Source organism: Pseudorasbora parva, chromosome 3 (assembly GCF_024679245.1).
Source record: "Pseudorasbora parva isolate DD20220531a chromosome 3, ASM2467924v1, whole genome shotgun sequence".
Lineage (NCBI taxonomy): Eukaryota > Metazoa > Chordata > Actinopteri > Cypriniformes > Gobionidae > Pseudorasbora > Pseudorasbora parva.
Window position 1 is genome coordinate 56914376 of NC_090174.1, and position 22574 is coordinate 56936949.

Genomic DNA, 22574 nt, shown 5'->3' on the forward strand with positions numbered 1-22574 from the left:
GTTCAAGTGCTGTCTCAAGCAGCTTTCTGCATGCACAAGTGTGTGTGGACATTCACACACAGCACGTTCCCTTTTGTCTTGTCGCGCTTGAATGGTTAAAAAGCATTTGCATGAATAAAGGCATGATCATATAATGCAACAATAGCCAAAGGATGACAGGAAAAAACGAATTCTGCGTTAACTGCGTTACATTTTTAACGCCTTCAACTAGAAAAAATGTATTGCATTGTACTAGAAAAATGTACTAGAAAAAAATGTATTGCATGCATTAACGTTAACAATGCTACTTTATATATTATTACAATCCTGTTTACACTGGGGTTCAAATGGCATCTTGCCTTTTCATTTTGGAATATCATGCACAGATGAATTGTGAAAAAAATAAGGCCCAGGAAATTTCTGATGAAAGTAAATGGGATCAATTTTCATTTCATGTTGCCTTTAAAGAGAATTACTGAGATGCTTCAGGTCATACTGCAAGACCAGAGAGAGTTCTCTTGTTTCAAACGGCACACAGACTTCAGCCGAGCCTGACTTTACTCCAGAGATGTTCAGGTTTCCATTTAACTCAGTGAATGTGCTCAGCGGAAAACAGAGAGACAGAGAGAGAGATAGAGTGAGAGGGGGGGACAAAGCATATGTGTATGCGTAGATGTGAGTCAAGAAACAACACACAGACAGAACATAAAATGGTGCAAAACACAAAGCAAAACACCAAATCAAAAGACTCTGACAAACAGACAGCATGCTTTCACTCCCGTAGACGGGGAGGAACAGAACGCAAGCAAAAGAATATGAAGCCAAAGATACTGCGAGACAAGAGATACAGACCCAGAAAACCAAAGCAAGAAAATTAAAGACAAAATAGACACTCACATGTAAACCCCTCCTCTCCCGTCCCTTTAGGCTGAACGGATAGCTGATATACTGAACCTTCAGAGAGAGGAAGGGGGGTATTAGACAAAATAATATGAATGTCAAACAAAAACAGCGAGATGTGATTGGGTGATGCGAGACTGAACCGCCTGAACAGAAGATACAGTATGAGAAACTGGACATGCAGATGGTAATTCACGTGAAACCTCACTGACAGGGAGCGAAACAACAAACCAACACATGTCAGCTGAAAACATCTCTAAGTCAGGCTCCCCTGGTGAGATGGTAATCAGGTGAACATGTAGTTATCACATTGTGACAGCTATCTAGCCATTTCAAACTGCAGCCAACAATCATACAATCTTTTCATAATGTAGAGCTCACTGACAAGCTTTCTATTTAAACAGATATATGACTGGAGTGATGATGCTGAGAGACCGCCGCAGCTATATAAACTGAATCAATAATAAATTCTGACGGTTGTTATGCATTCTGTAACAAATATTTCCAGATTTTCTAGACAATTTTTAATCATAAAGTGAGAAGGATTCATTAAAATTTAGAATGGCTTCGGCCTCCCCAGCTCTACAGCGCCCCACAATATTCCAATGTAAATCTGTGGCAAAAAAATGGAACTACAGCACGCTCTAATTGAGAACCATCTGGGCAGATTTCAGACTGCCCCACTTATTTTCACCTTTCCTTAGATAAACCTTGCTCCAGACCAAGACGATATTAATCCACTTCAGCTATGCGTATTTTAGTCTGCATCAGGGCTGAGTTTCCCAAAAGCATCATAAGCTAAGTTTATCTTACATGTCTGTGTGAGAATCTGAATGGCTGGAAGGTGTGCAATAAATCTCTTTTAATCAGGTCCACGTAAGTCAAAAACACCATAGACAAACTTTTAGTCAACCTTTCTATTGGCATATTTTGCTAAATTTACATTTGGCGATATGACTCTGTTCTAAATTTCCCACCCTTTTAATGAGCTCCATGAAAAGCCAAGACTGGGAACAGCAGCAGCTTCTGGGGACAACCTCCCCTTTATTTTTAAAGGGGTCATGAATTGAGAAATCGACTTTTCATTCAGCCTTTGATATATAAAAGTTCATCGTGATACAGGAATATTCTGTAAGTTTCGGAGCTGAAAAGTCAAATTACTTGTTAGTCAAATAAAAATTTTTTTTGACACCAGACCCAGCAAACGCTCTATCCCAGAATATGCCAACTCTTGACGTCAGCATGAAATGAAGAAACTTTACAGCGCCACCCTCAGGCTAAATAAGGCAAGGATGGAAAAAAAAAAAAAGCTTACAAAATGTCTAGTACTAAGACCCAGAATCTGCCCTACCTCAGGAGCAGCTACTGCCAGAGAGTTGAGATGAGTGGGGTTAAATGGATTGTGCCTACTCAACTTTTAAGGGGAAGAACTTTTAAAGTTTAAACTTTAGTGAGGAAGTGCCTGCGGGGAGAGAGAGAGACAGACATGAGATCCATTACACAACACAAAACAGAGGAGATTCACATCCCCGGCCTCTCTCTCTCTCTCTCTCTCTCTCTCTCTCTCTCAATGCTCACTGCTCTAAACACCAGCGAGCAAATTAAACTGCCACGCTGATGGCTCATGATTACATACATTCATGTCACCTGTCAGTTATAGAGACGATCAAACCACTAGTTTCTTAAAGGTTCTCACCACCAATTTGTACCGTGTCCACTGTAACAACAAATGAAAGGCCATGTTTATGTGATGCCGTACACACGGAAGCAATAAACAAATCAACTAATAGCATTACAGTCAACAAGAAACAACATTAGCTATTTAACTTTTGTAATGTGACAGATTAAATGACTGTTAACTACGGGCTGCAACCAACAACAACAACAGCCTAAAACAATGACTAAACAGATGGCAGTAACCAATAATCCACACGGCCTGTGTGAAATAGGCTGAAAAGGAAAGTATGTCGGCGGCAGAGAAAATTATATGCAAGATTCTGAAAATAATCACCACTTATGAATAATTTACAATAGTGTTGTTATTATTAACTAACTCAAATATTCATTTGAGTAATCACTCAAAAGTGTTCCCAATGTCCCTGCCTGGCATTTTACTTTTTTTTTCCGCCAAGTAAAATTTTTATAACTACTACTTTATTCTCCATTTGGCTGTATACATGAGTGTTATTAAAGTTGAGGTTTCCTGGCAAATGTATTATATGTGCATCGAAAAATCTTGATTTCTCATGATTTGTGTGCTTTTTCTGGGCAAGACGGAGTTCCCTCAGTTGCAAGGACGTACTTTTGGTTTGAAAATTGGGGGGTTGAAGTATGAACTGCTTTACAGGTTCTGGGACATGCTCTCTCATGTTTATTTGTATTTGTTTGTTTTTTGCAAAATGGTCCTAACATGCAAACTGGCATAACATAACTGCAATGAAGTAGCCTATAGTTAACAGTCACTTGTTTACAAAATGCAACCAGAAGTCAAACGTGAAGAAATTTCTTATCCTGAACATGTTTATTTCTTCTCTTGGAATGTCTTGAAAAAGCCAAATTGTCCTAATATCTGTCATTATTAGCTGAACACATTTTGCACATGGGGAAAACCAGTAGATTAGTCAATAACTCAAGAAGGTCCATATTTTAGCGATTGGGTGAGTTATCACCAGCATCACATTAGGCTCGTGCAAATCTTATCACACTTTTGGAGCGCACTGGTGAATGTGCCTATGGTGATTTGCATGCAAAATTAAACAACTGGGCTTCAGTCAGTCATATCACGCAGATATCTGATCCGTTGAGTTTGTGTTTGTTCTATGTTTTGTGTGTGCGCTCAGAGTACATACCAGCGTGCCACATGGGATCATTCTGTGATATATTTGAATCTTTTTTAAAAGCTTGATGCTGGTTGATATCCGCTGCCATTAAATGGACAAGCACAAGCAGGAATTACTTTTTTTGTGGTCCATAAAAGTCATAATGGTATACGGCCATGGGCGTCAGAAGTAAAAAAAAGTGGGTGGGTCGTCTCGTCTCAGAAAAATTGTGATGGAGTAGATGCCATTTACATTAAGTACAAATATATCACGCGTTCACTAAACATCTGGTTGGGCCTGAAAAAAATACGGAAAACACAGAATCAATGACACCAATAATAGTGTAGGGGTAAGGCACATGGCATCAAGGTGACGCTAATCGATCTCGAGGTTCAAATCCGCTTTTTTTGAACTCGCTCCCTTTTCCATCACATATCAGATCGGAAAGGCATTTTATTTTCAATAAAAAGGTGAAAATACAGCGTCTATGTAATGAGTTAGGGGATAATATACACAGTTTGTACAGTATACTAGGGGTGTCCCCGACTAAGAATTTACACATTCGAATCAGAATTGTTGAATCTTTCTATAGTCGACTGATAGTCGAATCATCGGTGTGTGTGTGTGTGAATGGGTTGGGAGTGGCACGACACTAGTCAGCAGGAGGGTAAAACAATTTTTATTTTCCTTTACACACAGCACACAGCAACACCTTTTAATAAAGGGACCAAAACTGCCTGCCAACTGACAGATGAACTGACAATACCTTTTATAAACCTAAATAAGAAAGCCAATGTGGTGGATAAACATTTGTAAATTAACTGTCTTCTCATAACATGTTAAAGCCGCGATCGCAATACAGAACATCACACAAATATATAAAAGAACATTTTGATAAATAAACCTAAAAAAATACCTGCCTAGAGAGGAAAAGAACACGTTTGAGTGCGTTTACATGCACGTTCTTAAGCCCACGAAACTCAGCGCCGTGTCTCAGGATCTCACACCGGACGCGCAAATAATATACACGCAAGCTCAATTTTGAATCGACTTCTAACAGAAGAGCTGCACGATATGAGTGTATCTTGTAGCACAGGGTGAAATCAGTATGTACATTCACGATTTGAGAGAAATATGATATTAATTTAATATTAAACCTTGAAATGGAGCTCTGTGGCTTGGCAGGATTTTAAACAACTTCCTGAGTCGTCGCCGACAGTCGCCGAATGCTGCCGCCGGTGTGTGTACACTCATTGAAAACAATGTGTTCGAATTTTAAAGGCACCCCACAGCACCACGCCACGTCTTAAAAATATTGAGCACCCCTATATTGCCAAAATGGTATGATCTTGGTTTCATAACATCCAAAAAGATTCGACCATGAGATCGATGGTCGAATCCGGCTCTGCATATCGATGCATCAAATCTTCTACTATTCGGGGTCACCCCTACAGTATACCAATCATTATGTTTATGGAGTGTCCCCATAAAACATCAAAACCCAACGTGTGCGTGTGTGTGTGCGAGTGCACTCACTTTGTAGGCAGAGTCCATCAGTGCAGTTCTGCGACTGTAGCGTGACTCCGTCACAGTCTTTCCCTCCGTTCTGGGGTGCAGGGGCGTTACAATCTCTCTTCCTCCACTGTGTGCACTCTGTGTTACACGCCGACCACTTGCTCCAGTCGCCCCACTCGCCATCAACTACACACACACACACACACCAGAAACAACATAAACAAGTATTTATTTAAGTATAGTATATAAGTAAGTATACACTTCAGCTGTGACGCACAGACTATTTTGATTAAAGAGGCTATACTGTATAATTTTATTATTTTTCTCACCCACTAAAATGATAATCAAGGTAGTTTTAAATTCATATCTAAAGACTGTTATATGGTAATGAGCCCTAACTGGCTAGGAATGCACTGATATGAACATTTTGTCCGATAGCGATAACTCTTTATATTTGAAAGCTGATAACCGATATATTGGCAGATAAATCTAAATTCAAATTTTTATATCATTTTTGAGAGCCTGATTACAAAAACAAAAGTCTCACCATTAAAATCCAATGTGCAAGCACACGAGTATTATGTTCTCATTATTATGTAATAATTTCATGTAGCCTGTATGACAGACTTGTGCTTAACTGTATTTTCCTTTTTTGAAGTGATTCCGATCATATTTCAATCATATTCAAAACCTTCCTGGTGAACAGTGAGCATGTGAAGTGTCTCACCGAAAATAAATAATCCATTATTTTTCAGCTTTAATATATTGGCCAAGTATACGATACAAGTAAGCGATAACAAAAAAAACAAAAACATATGGTGTTAACATAAACCGATATGGTGGCCAATATTTCGTGCATCCCTATACCTGGCTGAACTCTTTGCGAGTAACAAAGCACGGACAATGCATGCATATTGAACATAAAAATTTAACTGAAACCTTAAAAATTAAACAAATAAAATTAACAATTTGATCTTATCTTATCAAAGATAAGAATAAAATAAAATGCTTTTTCCGTTCATGGCTGTGGTGTGGTCAGGTTCACAGCGTCTCTCTGGACTCTGTCACAGGGACTAAGTGCACTGTAGTATATGGGTCAGTCATTAGCGTCTGACTGTGGCATCTCTCCTGCTGGGTGCAGATACTTTAATCTCACCTGCTTCACAGTGAACTGAATGTGTTTGGCCCTTAGGGGTCCCAAGGGGCCACAGTATAGGGGAAGTGTATGGCTTAAAAGCTGAACTGATGGGCCTGGAAAAAGATGCATTTTTCTGATGCTATCAAGAGTTAAAAAAAACTCAAATTGGACTGGAAAAAAAATGACGTTTTTATGAAAGGAATTCCTCACTGGGTAATTCAATAGTCTCAGAGTGAATTTTCCATCCTTCTGATTATGGAAAGAATTTTTCATTTGGAAGTCACTTTGGATAAAAGCCACAGTCAAATGAATGAATGTCAATGCAGGAAAAAAAACCGGAACCAAATTCCTCATCATGTTTCTTTCAGGCTTAAGAACTGACCTCACTGAATGTTTGCGTCGTGGCGGAAATACTGTAATTAGTTTCAGAAGAGTATCATGATTACAGACTCAGAGCTTTAGGAAAACTTCCACGTGTGATGCAGTGCTTTTATTTTAACTACAAATATAATTAAAAATATTAAAACTGTATTTGTTCATTAAAATAAAGCTGAAAAAGTAGATGAATAAAAAGCTTCAAATAAAAATAAGAAGTATTTACTTGTCAACTAACTATAATAAGCTTAAGCTGAAGTACAACAAATATAAAATAAAAAAATTCTAATCTAAAATAAAAAAAATACTAAAATGAAAACTGAAAATAGACAATAAAAGTTAAAAAGAAATATTAATAAATACTATGTAATACTATAATAGTATTAGTATAGCAGTGTGTTGATTATTGTCATATCAAAATGCATGGATAATTTTTGAATCTTTTTGATCCTTTTTGATATGTCACTACATAGAAAATTACACTTTACGCACAGAAATAATCCAGATAACTGCTAAGTCGTCAGCCTGATGAATGATGAATTTTGAGAGTTCTTTCCATGTTCATCTTTCCATTACAAACTTTTAGCACTTGTCAGTCATGTTGAATTTATGTTGCCATAAATGACAAACACAAAGGACATTCGTGCATAGTTATGGGTGATGGTCAAACACAAACAAAAAATAAGGCTGTTTGAAGTACAGGTCTATTAAAAGTGCCATCTTGACCGCTGTTCAAGTTCTTTAGAGTTGTACCTGTGCACACTGAGGTGCAGGCGATTTTTTGGATGGCCTGTCCATCACACGGCGACCCTCCGTTCAGAGGCGCAGGGTTGGTGCAGCTACGTGTCCTTTTCTGAAGGCCCCGCCCACAGCGACTGTTACACGGCGACCACTCTGTCCATGTGGACCAGCCTCCGTTCACTATGGAAACAAACACAGACACACTCATAGCTGTGCTACATTCATGTCTCTCATTTCATTACACAATCTTTTTTTTCTCACATAATAACTTCAACCCAAATCAATATTTCATGTCTATTTACTTTTTTATTTTGTGTTATGCGCACGGTAATATTACACTGCAAAGTAAACTCATTATTTTGCGATAATGAACGACTGCCTGTACATTATCCCATACTCATATATAGTCAGTCACCGCAGGTAATATTCCTTTTACTGATAATTTCAAAGAGTTTAATTTAATTTTTCCAAAAAAAGCTGGGGTTTATCTGTCTGGAAACCTGGCTCCTCTGTAAACTCCTTTATCTGAAACCCACTTTCTGTTGTTTAAAATAAAGTCAGTCTTTCTCTGGATTGTTTTGCACTTACTTATTTTGTAGTATTGCGGCACTGTTAATATTGCTGACTCCATATGATTTATCGCGGATATTTTCATTTTCAAGTCACCTTGAAAAGAGTCTGCTAAATGAATAAATAGAAATGTAATAAAAAAAATCTTTCTGTACTCTTATTACTAGTCAAGGAAAGATTTTTCATGCATTGCATACCGGTTAAAGATACACTCAGCATAGAAAATACGATACATGACAATAAATAAATACACCTATACATATAAACACACTCATACACACATACATACATATATACATACATACATACATACATACATACACACACACACTCCTGAACAAAATCTAAAGACCAGGGTATGCATTGCAAGTTTTCCACATTTCGAACTTGTGGATCATAACCGGGTTGTAAGTGCTGCTTCAAAATGCCAAAGGAAGAAACAGGAGCAAGAGACAAAAAATTGAGAGTAGGCAATTTATTAAAAACTGCATTTAAACTCAAACAGGCCGTTCATCAGCCGATCAAAAGTTTAAGACCATAGCCATAAAAAGGTCAAATCTGCACAAAAATATGGCTTTCATGGCATTGTTCTTCAAGCAGTCATACTGTCAATGGCAAAGGCAAAAAGGCTTTCTCTCTTTGAACGTGGCAGGATTGTTGAGCTGCACAATCAAGGCCTTTCGCAACGTGCCATCGCTGTTGAGGTTGGACGCAGTAAGACATTTTACAAGAGTTATGGGACAAAAAAGTCAAGTGGTAGACCCAAAAAGATTTCACCTGCACTGAGCAGCAGGATCCGATGGGTTGTCCGTGAAGACACAGGTCGATCCTCAACCCAAATTAAGGTTCTTACTGATGCTGACTGCAGCCCAATAACCATAAGACGTCATCTGCTAGAGAAGGGCTTCAAGAAGAAAAAACGTCTTCAAAGGCCACGTCTCCTCCCACGACACAAACTTGCCCGTTTAGAATTTGCAAGAGAGCACCAAACATGGGACATTGAAAAGTGGAAGAAAGTTTTATTCTCTGACGAGAAAAAATTTAACCTGGACGGTCCTGATGGCTTCCAACGTTACTGGCATGACAAGGAGATCCCACCTGAGATGTTTTCTACGCGGCACGGTAGAGGAGGCTCCATCATGATCTGGGGTGCTTTTTCCTTCAATGGGAAAACGGAGCTTCAGGTTGTGCAGGGGCGTCAAACGGCGACTGGCTATGTGGATCTGTTGCAGTGGGCATCCCTCTTGACCGAGGGCCCCCGTCTGTGCGTTAACGATTGGGTCTTTCAACAGGACAACGCTGCAATTCACAAAGCCCGCCTAACGAAGGACTTCTTCCAGGAGAATAACGTTGCTCTTTTGGACCATCCTGCGTGTTCCCCTGATCTAAATCCCATTGAGAACATTTGGGGATGGATGGCAAGGGAAGTTTACAAAAATGGATGTCAGTTCCAGACCGTGGATGCCCTTCGTGAAGCCATCTTCACCACATGGAGCAACTTTCCCACCAGCCTCCTGGAAACAGTCGCATCAAGCATGCCGAAACAAGTTTTTGAACTGATCAACAAGAACGGGGGGGCTACTCACTACGGAGTCCTTTTTTGACACTTTTAGTACTGAAACTTTTGATCAGCTGATGAACGGCCTGTTTGAGTTTAAATGCAGTTTTCAATAAATTGCCTACTCTCTATTTTTTGTCTCTTGCTCCTGTTTCTTCTTTTGGCATTTTGAAGCAGCACTTACAACCTTAGGATCCACAAGTGCGAAATGTGTAAAACTTGCAATGCATCCCCTGGTCTTAAGATTTTGTTCAAGAGTATGTATGTGTGTGTGTATGTATGTATGTATGTATATGTGTATATATATATATATATATATATATATATATATATATATATATATATAAACGTAAACATATATATGTTTACGATGTGGTCGTGGAAAAATTCTCCTCTTTTTTTTAACAACATAGAACCCAAATGCAAAAAAAATAGAAAAATCCAAGTACATTACTTTGGTGGTAAAAAAAAAAAATATAAAAAAAAAAATCACACATTAGGAGGGGGAAAAAAACGTGAAATCATGTGTCCCACAATTATTGGCACCCCTAATAATTCCTCTGAAAAATGTAATTGATTTTTTTTCTAAATATATTTTTTTGTAGTTGCTAAAGTTGGTCAGGAAACTTTTAATTAGTAATTCATGACTTCCTGCTTCCCTAGGGTATAAATATGATGTGACACAGAGGCCTAATTCTCTTACCCATTTGTCAACATGGCAAAGACAAGAAAACACGCCATTCAAGTAAGGCAGATGTGTCTCGACCTTCATAAGTCAGGCAATGGCTACAAGAAAATAGCCACGCGGCTTAACTTCCCCTTATCTATAGTCAGAGGAATCATTAAGAAGTTTAAAACAACTAAACAGTGACAAACAAGGCTGGAAGAGGTCCCAAGTTTATCTTGCCACAACGCGTAGTGAGGAAGATGGTAAGAGAAGTAAAAAAAAAATCTAAGCTCACTGTCACAGAATTGCATCAAAGAGTGGAATCTTGGGGTCACAAAGTCTCCAAAACAACCATCAGCTCACTAACTAACACTCACAAACGTAAACGTCTGGAGTTTGCTAAGCGGTACTGGGACTTCAACTGGGATCGTGTGCTTTGGTCAGATGAGACTTAGATTGAGCTTTTTGGCAACAGACACTCTAAGTGGGTCTGGCGTAAAACAAAAGTATGCCGAAAAGCACCTCATGCCCACGTGAAGTATGGTGGAGGATCTGTGATGCTGTGGGCCTGTTTCTCTTCCAAAGGCCCTGGGAACCTTGTTAGGGTGCATGGCATTATGAATGCTTTGAACTACCAGGACATTTTAAATAAAAACCTGATGGCCTCTGCCAGAAAGCTGAAGATGGGTCGTCATCACCAGGATAATGATCCAAAACATGTGGAAAAAGTAGTCACAAGCTCAAGGTCCTCCCATGGCCATCTCAGTCCCCAGACCTCAACCCAATCGAAAACCTGTGGGGCGAGCTAAAGAGGAGAGTGCATGAGAGAGGACCCAGGACACTATGATCTAAAAAGATAGAAGAATAGTCAAAAATCCCTCTCTCTGTGTTCTCCAATCTTGTGAAATGTTATAGGAGGAGATTAATTGCTCTCTTGTTGGCAAAAGGGGGTGGAACAAAGTATTAACATCAGGGGTGCCAATAATTGTGGGACACGTGATTTCAAGTTTTTTTAATTTTTAGAAGTCCACGACCACATCTTAAACAGGGGTGCCAATAATTGTGGAGGGCACTGTATATACTGTCAAATTGATTAATTGCATCTTGCATATTTTTTTGTTTTGTTTTTCCATATATAAACTCACTTCATCTTGATACAATTTTCACAAAACAATACGTAATACCTTAAGTCATGTTGCATATCAAGTAAAAGTAAGAATGCTTATATATTTCTACTGAAAAACAAGTCAAGAACACTGAGTAAGATAATGATTTTTTGCAGTGTGTGCTGTGAGCAGCTGTGTTTGGTATGTGAGTTTATATTCCAGAAGACGGATCCTTTTACCTTCACACACACACACACACACACACACACACACACACACACACACACACACACACACACACACACACACACACACACACACACACACACACACACACACACACACACACACACACACACACACAGAGAGAGAGAGAGAGAGAGATCGAGTGTTTAACTCTTCAGTTGTTGAGAGGTGATGCTCTTCCCATCCAAGTCTTCCGGAGAAAGACACAGAAGCTCTTAAACTCTTAAACCGTGTCACTCCCTCTGCTGCTATTAACTTACCGCACTCCCCTCACACACTTTCCACAGCTGTGTGTGTGTGTGTGTGTGACTTTGGGTTCGGGTGAGGGAGTAGATTAGCTGTAAGTAGATTCCTCCCTTTCCTTCCCATCTTTCTCATTTCAGAGTTATGAGGCCATATACAGCCCAAAGAGTAGGACTCATTCCAGCGACCTCATTTCAGCAGCTCTGTCTCTCTCTTTCTCTGAGAATTAAAAAAAGGTTTCAACCACAGTCTAGATTTGCACAAATGTGTGACTCTCACACATGCAAAATACACCTGCCTGGCTGCCAAAGGATGCTAAAGTTGTTCGGGGTTTGCTCAAATCCTTAAAGGGATAGTTCACCACAAAATTAAAATTTTATTTTTTAAAAAATTGTCTTACAGGCTTGAAACCAAATGAGAGGGTGAGTATGTGCAAAACACACACATTTAAATGAGTAAGTGATGAAAGGGTGAACTATCCCTTTAAAACACCACTTAAAACCTACAAAACAAACAAATCACACACACACACACACACACACGCTTGTTTTTTGACTCAAAGCTAACTCATCGCCCAGTATTAGCAAGCTGATCTCAAGCGTGACATCGTTCAGAAAAGTCCAAACCCCAAAACACTGAGTCACTAAATCCACTTTGACGAGAAGGAGAAGATGACAGGAACAAGCACTAGAGAAAAATCATTTCTTAAGCATCAGATAACATCTAAGACATGCCCACCCACACACACACAGTCTCGCTTTTAGAGACCTTTAATCAGTGAAGATTAGCCATGAAAACAGGGAAGGACACCAAAGCAGCCAAAAACCCATGAGGGATGAAAATGCACTTACAACAATCACTGCTCTTCCTCTGACTGACGCATCCTAACAAGGGATCTAAGAACCATTAGACTGATTTGTAAAGGTAAAAGTCAATTTTATTATATCCAAGAATAAACCATTGAAAATGTCAGTGAAATTCCAATTAAATTCCTGAATTTTAATCTAGAAAAGTAAAGGTTGTTTTTTTTGTAACTTAAAGGAACATGTCGACTTTAGCTTATTCACCGTATCCCCAGAGTTAGATAAGTCCATACACACCATTCTCATGCCATAACTCTGTCTGACACACACACCTCTATTCTAGCTTAGCACAAAGACTGGAGGTAAACGGCTCCATCAGGCCTGCTGCTCAATAAGGCCGTTTTCACACCTGAAAGTCCACACCAAGGTCCGAACCAAAGTTTGTGTTTGGACATTTGGTTCTTTTTGGTTTGCTTTCACATTGCAGTTATGTTAGCGCACCAAAGAACTTTACATGACGCACTGGCGTCCTGTCGTCATCATCTATGCTTTTTAGCCAAACAATGTATTTTATTTTATAGTTATGTTTAAATATTATAATGTTATTTTAAAATTTCATCTAGGCTATTTTGATTATGAAACGTGCACAGATGTGCAATATATGTCAAAGACATCGAGTCAGAAATAATTTTGACCACTTCATTAAGTTTTGTTTTGTAGAAAGCTTTGTATTCTGTATCTTAATTTTAATAAATGTTTCATCATTTGCCTGAATTCAATAAATAAGCTTAAATAAATAATATAGCAGACATCCCGTGACGGAGTGATCATTTGCGTTGCACATGAACTGGAGCGGTCTCATAAATAAACCGAAACTCATAGTCAAGCAGAGCACACTGTTCACGCGAGCTGACATGACTACACAAGCGGTTCTGGTTAAAATGCTGCGCGCTCCATCACTGCATGTGCTGTGAGTTTAATCTGTGTTTTTTCACTAATCCTACACCAGAACTTCCTGTAAATGGTCTGAAAGTCCGAACTATACAGAAAATGCTTTCACACAAGAAACGAACCGAACCTTTGTTCTGTTTGGTCCGGACCGAGACTACCTCTTTTCGTCGGACCAAATTTCGTCTGTTTGGTCCGGACCATGGTCTGAAGGAGGTTTCACACCTGTAATCTTGGTTCGTACCAAACTGAAAAGTCTGAAAATCCGGACCAAACAAGGTAGGTGTGAAAGCACCCTAAGTGACAAAATAACACCAACATTTTCCTATTTACATGTTGTGATGTGTGTAGTTACATTGTGTACTAAGACCGACAGAAAATGAAAAGTTGTGATTTTCTAGACCGATACGTCTAGGAACTATACTTTCATTCCTGCGTAATAATCCAGGAAGTTTGCTACCGTACTATGGGTGCAGCGGTGCAATGATATCACGCAGCGCCTGAAAATAGTCCCCAGCACACTGTGCAAGCAGGTCACGTTGGTTATGTTGACAGAAGTTAGCCTATTTTCAGCCGCTGCGTAATATCATTGTGCCGCTGCACCCATGGCACGGTATATATATTCAAGCCCTGTTATGGCAACAATATTCATCCGGAGCAAATGAAACGAGTGAGTGAGAGGAGGAGGGTTTGTGTGTCACTCGCTGTCAGAGAGGTGAGAGACAGAAAGCGTAGTATCGTTTATCTATTCTGAAGAAAATTAATATTGGAAGCGTTTCAGATATTCCAGCAACGGTATGCATAGGGGAAAAAAAATCTATATTTTTTACAGCATTGCTCTTTTTATTCTATCTTTTTATTTCAGATGCCTTTTTGAGGCATATTGAGCTGCAATTATTTTTTATTAAAAATACAGTAATAATATGAAACATTATTACAATTTAAAATAACTTATTACTACTTGAATATATTTTAAAATTTTATTTATTTCTGTGAAAGCTGAATTTTCTGCATCATAGCTCCAGTCTTCAGTGTCACATGATCCTTTATAAATCCTGATTTGCTGCTCAGGAAACTTTTATTATTTTTATATTATAATCAAAGTTGAAAACAGTTATACTGCTTCCTTTCTCTACTAGGAAAAAATATATATTTTTTAAAAACTTCTACACAAACACTACACAACACACAAAAACACTACACAAGTCTGTCCAATCAAATGCTCTCTAGAACAAGAATGCCCCTCCCCCAGTAACAACCGGCAGAGGAAGCAGCGACTCTAGAGGCCTAGAAATAATGATTTAAAAGTGATATTTCCAGATACTTCTCTGGTTGTTCTCCATTTAATTTCATTGTTAATTTCATCTATGGAAAAACAATTGAGATTTAAAACAGATCTCATCTGCGATCATTTATTCTTAGGCTAGAACACAGAACGAAATTCATTTAGAAAACCACATTTTTTTGCAGGAGCAAAACTGGTCGGGCGCATCAGCAACTTTCAAAGCAAAATTCTCACATATATTCACCAAAGCATCTGCACAACAAAATCATCTGTCTGGAGGATATATTACAAATATTACAACTACTGACTGCTTCACTGAAGTTCACAACTGCAAAAGTTTGGAGTACAACAGATTTCATGCTTAAGGAATCTAGGTCAAGAAAGAGAGTGCCTCTGTGATTCAGATGCAAAAACAGACCATTGTCTGTCTTTCAAAATGATGACAAGCCATTAAACGCTCAGCAGTGCGAGAGACGTGCTCGACTCTCTGCTCTGACGGAGAGTTTTACAGATGCAGGAGTAATTGATACGTGTGCAAGTGCAGTGACACGAGTGACAGACGCTAAAAACACAAGCGCACACTAACAGAGATCCTGTCTGAGTGATAATCAGCGGGTGGTGGCGAGTGCTTTTGACATGAAGTTGTTTGCATGTGTGTCTGTGTTTGTTGTGTGTGAGGGGGTATAAAGGGCAGAATTATTTACCAAGGACCCGTCATAATTATATATACCACGAGTTAATGTAAGTGGGAAAAATGAGCACAATATGCTGCTTTTATTGACGCAAACAGTCCCATCTGTAATTATGCACTTTTTAATAATACAGCACAATTTTATGATTTTCCGGAAAATAAATTTGCACCTCAGTATGTCACACTGGGTGAAATGCAAGTTGTTGAGTTATTATATTATAACTTATAGTCCAGTGTGATGAAAAATCAAGTCCACCCAGAAATCGGGTCTCCTTTAGGACCCTGAGTGATTTAACTAACTTTTAATGGGTAGTATTTTTTAGCGCCTGATTACAATTCCTGTTAAATCATGTTATGATTTGTATCTTTTAAAATGTGTTATAATTACCAATCATGTACTTTAAATTACATGGCTCATAAGAGTATATAACTTAAGCTATATGTTTTAAAATCAAGCACTTCTCATTCTTGCGTTTTTTAGTTAGCTTACTAGCCCTTTAAATAACACAGAAATCCTGCACTATTGACTTTAGAGCAGGTGTGTGTTGGTCAGTGGTTTTCTAGCATAGCACACATCTACCCGATTAGCCAGCTAGCTTAGCTTATATTACGTTTTTTTTTTTTTTTGCTTCCAATATAGTTCTCAATTACATGTTTCAGATTAATGATGTTTGTGTGTACCTACTTAGTAATGACAATTAAAATGTATTATATTATTATTATTATATACTATACCACATTGCTATTATTGTGCAAAATTATTATTAAATTACTTTTACTTTTAAAACATGGTATGTTGCCACAATCTTATCGCTATAAAAATCTTATCCTTATAAAAAGTAAATTGTTGGGCATGGTTGTGTTTCAATGGGGGGTGGGGGTTGGGGCCTCAATTTTTCATGACACCAAAAAATATGTTATAGCCAATTGGCTATTGGTTGCAGACTCCATTTTGCAAACTCTCCAACTTCCTATTTCAACAGGAAATATGTCAACAACTTTAAAATCCTATTTTTATTTTGTTAATGGTTTCAATTTATTTTTACTTGAATGTTTTAATAATATTGTTGTTTCTTAAATACAGCTAATATGAATGGAATTTTCTGTCTTTCCGTGTTTTCATTGTTATACAGTAGATGGCGCTATAACATCATCTGAAAGAGGACAGAATCTGCAGATCAAAACACAGGACAAAAAAGAGCAGAAACAAGCAAATAATGCAGATTGTAGTCTAACGAAAAAAGAAAAGAAAAAATATTAATAATCATTATATATATATATATATATATATAAAAAGGGCTGTCAAAGTTAACGCGTTAATGCAAATTCATTTTTAAGGCACTAAATTTATTAACGCAGCGCGCATTTTCTGTTTGATCTGTGGCATAGGGCATAGCCCGTAGTTGGAAAAAGTGAGAGCAGTCTGACGCAAAGGGTGCAGCAGCAAACATTAATAGGCAAAGAAAAGGGTTGACATTAATATTCTAAACCAAATGTGCAGTTATTGCCTACATAAGCTACCATATTTTGTTTAACTTTTATTAGACTCCAGAAAGAAAAGGGCGTTTTTTCACTGAGCACATTCTCTGCAGTCTGAGCGTGATGCCCTGCAGCTCACTCTCGCTCATGTCTGAGGTAACTCATTAACACCATCACCGCTTCCAGTACACGTGTTTTATTGAACTAAATACATTACAATCGGCTAAAACGAATACGCAGGTTACTTTCCTGAACAAGAACGCTCCCGAGTCGTCAGTGTTCTTCACACTGTCCACGTGAATCGCGTCCCAGTTCTGCGCGCACACGCAAAATACAGTTCAATAGGGAATGCGAATCTCTTAAAGGGGCTGCACTATAATCCTACTCGTGGAATATGGACCTCCTCCAGGGTATGGTGTGGTTCTGGTGCGCTCACTGGTACACATTACCAATTTTTCATATGAACGGTGCCCTGCTCTGAATTAAACTGCCAGTGTAAAAACTCCCTTTATATTCTTAAAATGAGAGAAATCACTACTTACTCTTAATTTTTAAGTTTAGGCTTAAGAGACATGAACAATTTCTTAGATAAACATCTCTGACCTTTGATACGTCTAATCTTCATGCTGTATTGATTATTATTGAATAAGTATGGTTTCACTAATAATAAATGTACATTTGCAAAAATCATGCATATTCGTCCATACTCATGTTGATTAGAGTATTAAAAAGTTAATTTAAGATTTATTATTTATTAGATTAATTTAGATTTACAATTGCTAAAAATGTGCGATTAATCGCAAGTTAACTCATGACAATCATGCGATTAATCGCGATTAAATATTTTTTGTCGATTGACAGCCCTAATATATACATATACATATATATATATATATATATATATATATATATATATATATATATATATATATATATATATATATATACATATATATATATATATATATATATACATATATATATATATATATATATATATACATATATATATATATTCTCTCTGCTTTTTTGTTCAACATTTTTTTAATGAAACATGCCAACAAGTGTTGATAACAAAAGAAGGTCATAAAAGAAGAAACAAAAAAGAACAAAAGAACACAATATTCTGGGCACCATTACATTGTGTGAAAATTATCCAAAATTAATTTATTTGTTTTAATTTTACTTATTTTAGTACATTGTGTTAAACTAAATGAAAATGAGATATGTTTCCTTGGAAACTAGCTGAAATAAAAAGTTTTATTTCAAGTAACAAAAATGTTTTTTTTAATGTTTTTTTTTTAAATGTTTTTTTTATTAATTAACTATAATAACCCTGGTTAACACAGAAACTGTCAAAAGATGTATGAGGGGAAAAACAACTTTTCTGCAAAGATTTGGGGAGAAAATCTGCAGTTTTCTGCAGAATAATTAAAATATTTTAATAAAAATGAAACTGAGGAAGCTGTAGCATTTTGATGTGAATGACGGGAGCACCGGTTCTGTGAAAATCTGAAGGGCTTTTTGCAAAGTTGAACACAGACTATGAATCACCCTTAAAACACATTTAAACACACCATATGGCAATTTATCACAGCTGGAGCTGGTATTATGAGGAATATTAAGTGCAATGCAGAGTACTGAAGGAAATAAAGAAAAGAGGTGAAAGCACTTTCCACAAATGACTCTTTTAAAAGACTCTTGTAAAACATCAGCTAGATGGAGATTGAAAGGTCAGAAGACTGTCAAAAAAATCGTATGTGTCCACCTCAGGAGGTCAAGCTATAATTTGACATGTGCTAAAATAATATACTTCACAATAAAACTCTGGGTTTGAATGAGATTCACTTCCTGCCAAGCTATAGAGAGGGTTAACAATGCAAGTCAAATTGATTTCTCTTTTGTCAAATTTAATGCTACATTTCTATATAAAGTTTTAGTATAAAGACAATGTATGAAAAAAGACAATGAGCTACAAAAAAACATTTGAATGGAGTTTGTACAAGCAGTTTGTCGTTAAATTAATTGCTGAAAGGTGGTGAAAAGCAAAAAGAAGTTTCAAGCACTGTAATGATGTGTTAACACCATGTCGAAATTACACTAATTATGAATTTCCTGCTAGGAAAAAAGGTTTATTCATGTCTTCGCCAAACTTATAATTACAAGTTGGGAACTTTTTAATTAATTTTATGAAAGCTCTTCTCCCAATTGACCATGGTCAAGCCTGCAAAAAAAAAGAAGAAGAGAAACCCTGATTGCTTGTGTCACTGGTTACAAAAATGTTTTTTTTTCCTTTTAAAGTTAGCATGTAAATGAAAATTCGATCTATTTTCTAAATGCAAATTAATAGATCTTATTGTGAACAATCAATCTGTGCATAATGTGTTGTTTAGTTTTGTCAGAATAATGTTGGGATCTTCCGCCCACATCCAATCAACGACAGATGCACCATTTATTATTGAATTTACCATTGAATAAACACAAGTCAAAGCAGAAATGTCAATTCTGAACTGTGTGTTAAACCATACAAGTAGACATAATTTAAATTAACTGTCTTCTATTTGTATATTTAATATATCATTTATCCCTGTGAGTTTTCAGCATCATTACTCCAGTCTTCAGTGTCACATGATCCTTCTAAAGTCCTGATTTTTCTGCTCAGGACATTTTATTTAAAAAAAAATTTGTGCACAAAAAGTACTCTCATCTCTTCATAATATTAAGGTTGAACCACTGGAGTCACACAGACTATTTTAATAATGTCTTTATACCGTTCTGGACCGTGAAAGTGGTCATTGTGTTGCTGTCTATGTGGGGTCAGAAAGCTCTGAGATTTCATCAAAAATATCAGGTTTGGAACGACAAGAGGGTGAGCGATTAATGATAGAATTTTTATTTTGATTGAATTTTTAACTAACTCTTGGCCTGGATCCCCTGAATTAAATACAAAGCTTTTGTTCACTTTAAATACGTTTTATGAACTTTTCAATATATTAATTTAATTAAAGTTATTAATGAGTTATTAAATACAATGAGAGCCTCATGAAAGACAGATATAAATGTCTTACATAAATTGTGTGTCAACTCTTCAAAAATGTTATTATTTTTAAAGCGATAGTTCAACTCAAAATGTTGTCATTTACTCCAACCCTGAATGACTTTCTTTCTGTGAAGCATAAAATACAATCTTTTGAATCTGTTTTTTTTTGTCCATACAATAGAAGTCAAGGATAACAAAAATAGTTTGGTTGCCAACATTCTTCAAAATATCTTCGTTTGTGTTTCACAGAAGAGAGAAAGTCATACCAGTGTGGAACGACAGAGTAAATGATGGCAGTTAAATTACTTCACGACATACTAGCTCAAAATCAGTGCTTTACTGTCAAGTGCCTTTCTATGTGACAAAAGTCCTTGTCCTATTTTTACTTTATTCATTAATTTTTTACTGTTTTTAAACTTTAGTTAGTGTGCAACGTTGCTGTTTGATCATAAACAACATCTGAAAAGTTATGATGCTCAAAGTTCAAAGCAAAGGGAGATATTTTCTTTTACAGAAATACCTTTTTAAGGACTACAAACGAATGGTAGGGTTTATTGTACTAAAAAGTACAAAAACTTGTCCCCGGGAACACGCAAAGGGGGTGAGGCCATGTTGGGATGCTTTAGAGAAGAGGAAGAGTTGTTAAAGTACATTTGGGAGTCTGCTCAAGCTCAAGAAGTCACATTCATCTTTTCATCTTTATTGCAAAACAGTACGTAACACAAATGCAATAGCATTGTATAAAAGCAAGATGACGACAAGTTATAGCCATAATTAAACTGCGTGAGGTAATCAGAGCTACTAACACAAGCTCTTGAAGCTCCACCCTCTTCTAAAAGGGGGCTCCCAGCAGCTCATTTGCATTTAAAGGGTTAGTTCACCCAAAAATGTGAACGTGATTTCAGCAGTTTGGCACGCAATCTGAATTATGAATAGATACACTGATTCATAACCGTTCAAATCTTTGTTTTGAATTCGACCCATCACTATACAAGTCAATATTTAGGTTTTTTTTTGCACACAAAAACTATTCTCTTTGCTTTATAAAATTATTGTAGAGCCTCTGTAGTGAGATGAGTTTTTTAATGACGTTAGTGCGTTACAAGTGCCTTTTAGTGCCTTTTATGGGTCTTGAGAGCGAAAAATGACATTGGTGTCAATGAAGGCCTTTCTAAGCCATCGGATTTCAACAAAAATATCTTCATTTGTGTCTGAAGATGAACGGAGGTCTTACGGATGTCGAATGACATTAGGGTAATTAAAGTAATTAATGACAGAATTTTCCTTTTTGGGTGAACTAATCCTTTAAAGGGACACACAAAAAAGTGGCATAAAATTATCGGTGGGATATTTTGAGCTAAAACTTCACATACACACTCCATAATAGGACACCTTTCAGGCTCTTACCCCTAGCAAAAACATTCATGGGGGAACTTATGTGCCACGTGGGCTGGATTTGTCAAGGGCCGAATTTTACCCCCAGTCCAGCCCTGCCATAGTCATCATAGTCAGTTATTGCCATAACTGGTCAATATCCAGATCAGATTGAGGACCTGCACAGACACGACCACAGCGCAGCCCTGAATGTCAGCAGAGACCGTGTCAACTAGACAATCTCCTGTGAAGACCTCGTCAACACGACAGATAAATAGGTCACATCAACCGAAAATTAGTCACATCTCCCCTGTCGCTCCAGTGTGACAGCAGAGCATTCGCTAATTCAGAATAAAATAAAAACTGACACGAGAAGTCTGTCCAAGGCGATGCGTCTGACTACACACAGGTGAGCACTCAGTTTACATCCATTTTATAATAATAACGTTATAATACTTATACTTTCATAATTACGTTTCTAATCCATTTAGTTTTGTTTTAAATGGAGGCTGTTGTCATTATAAGTCATATGTGTTTGTTAGTTTCATTTTCATGGGCTGTTAGTTTGATTTTAGTCCCTTTGAGTTTTCCACCACTCATCAGTTCCCATGGACACTAATCATCACAGCTGTTCGTCATCTAGTTATCACCATGGCTGCGTCCGAAACCTGGAAAATGCTGCCTTCGGAGGACACATTTGAAGGCAGGAAGGCATCAAGCAACGTCCAAATCTATTGTTTGCTTCACTTCCAGTCTCCTGAGAGACCTTCTTCTAAACCATTTTTGAAGGCAGCATACATGTATCCTTCGCTGCCTTTGATATCCCACAATCCTGTGCGTTCCATTCAGTGACAGTTGAGCTGGGGAAATAAGATTTCCCAGTCTCATTCACGTTTATGTTTGCCTGTGGATCATTATTAAATTTGTGTTTGAATTAGGGGTGTAACAGTACACATATTCGCATCGAACTGTTTCGGCACAGGGCTTTCAGTTTGGTGCATGAATGCAGTCTTTAAAGGTGTCATGAACTGGCTCTTTTCTTTTTTTATACTGTTGTCTGAGGTTAACTAATGATGTTCGTTTGGTTTTTACATTAA

The 22574-nt window shown here is 37.3% G+C and overlaps 1 protein-coding gene across 5 annotated transcripts in view; it reads right to left on the minus strand.

Moving 5' to 3' along the window:
- The window catches only part of unc5ca (unc-5 netrin receptor Ca), a 267933-nt gene that overhangs the window by 50965 nt on the left and 194394 nt on the right, over positions 1-22574 (minus strand). For 4 of the 5 annotated variants that reach the window (XM_067439645.1, XM_067439644.1, XM_067439641.1 and 1 more), the window contains 3 exons: positions 7480-7647; positions 5235-5399; positions 877-933 (listed from right to left, as the gene is read on the minus strand). In XM_067439645.1, coding sequence (XP_067295746.1) covers positions 877-933; positions 5235-5399; positions 7480-7647 — 390 coding nt within the window. The remainder of the gene's footprint in view (positions 1-876; positions 934-5234; positions 5400-7479; positions 7648-22574) is intronic. The other variant, XM_067439643.1, reaches the window with a different exon arrangement.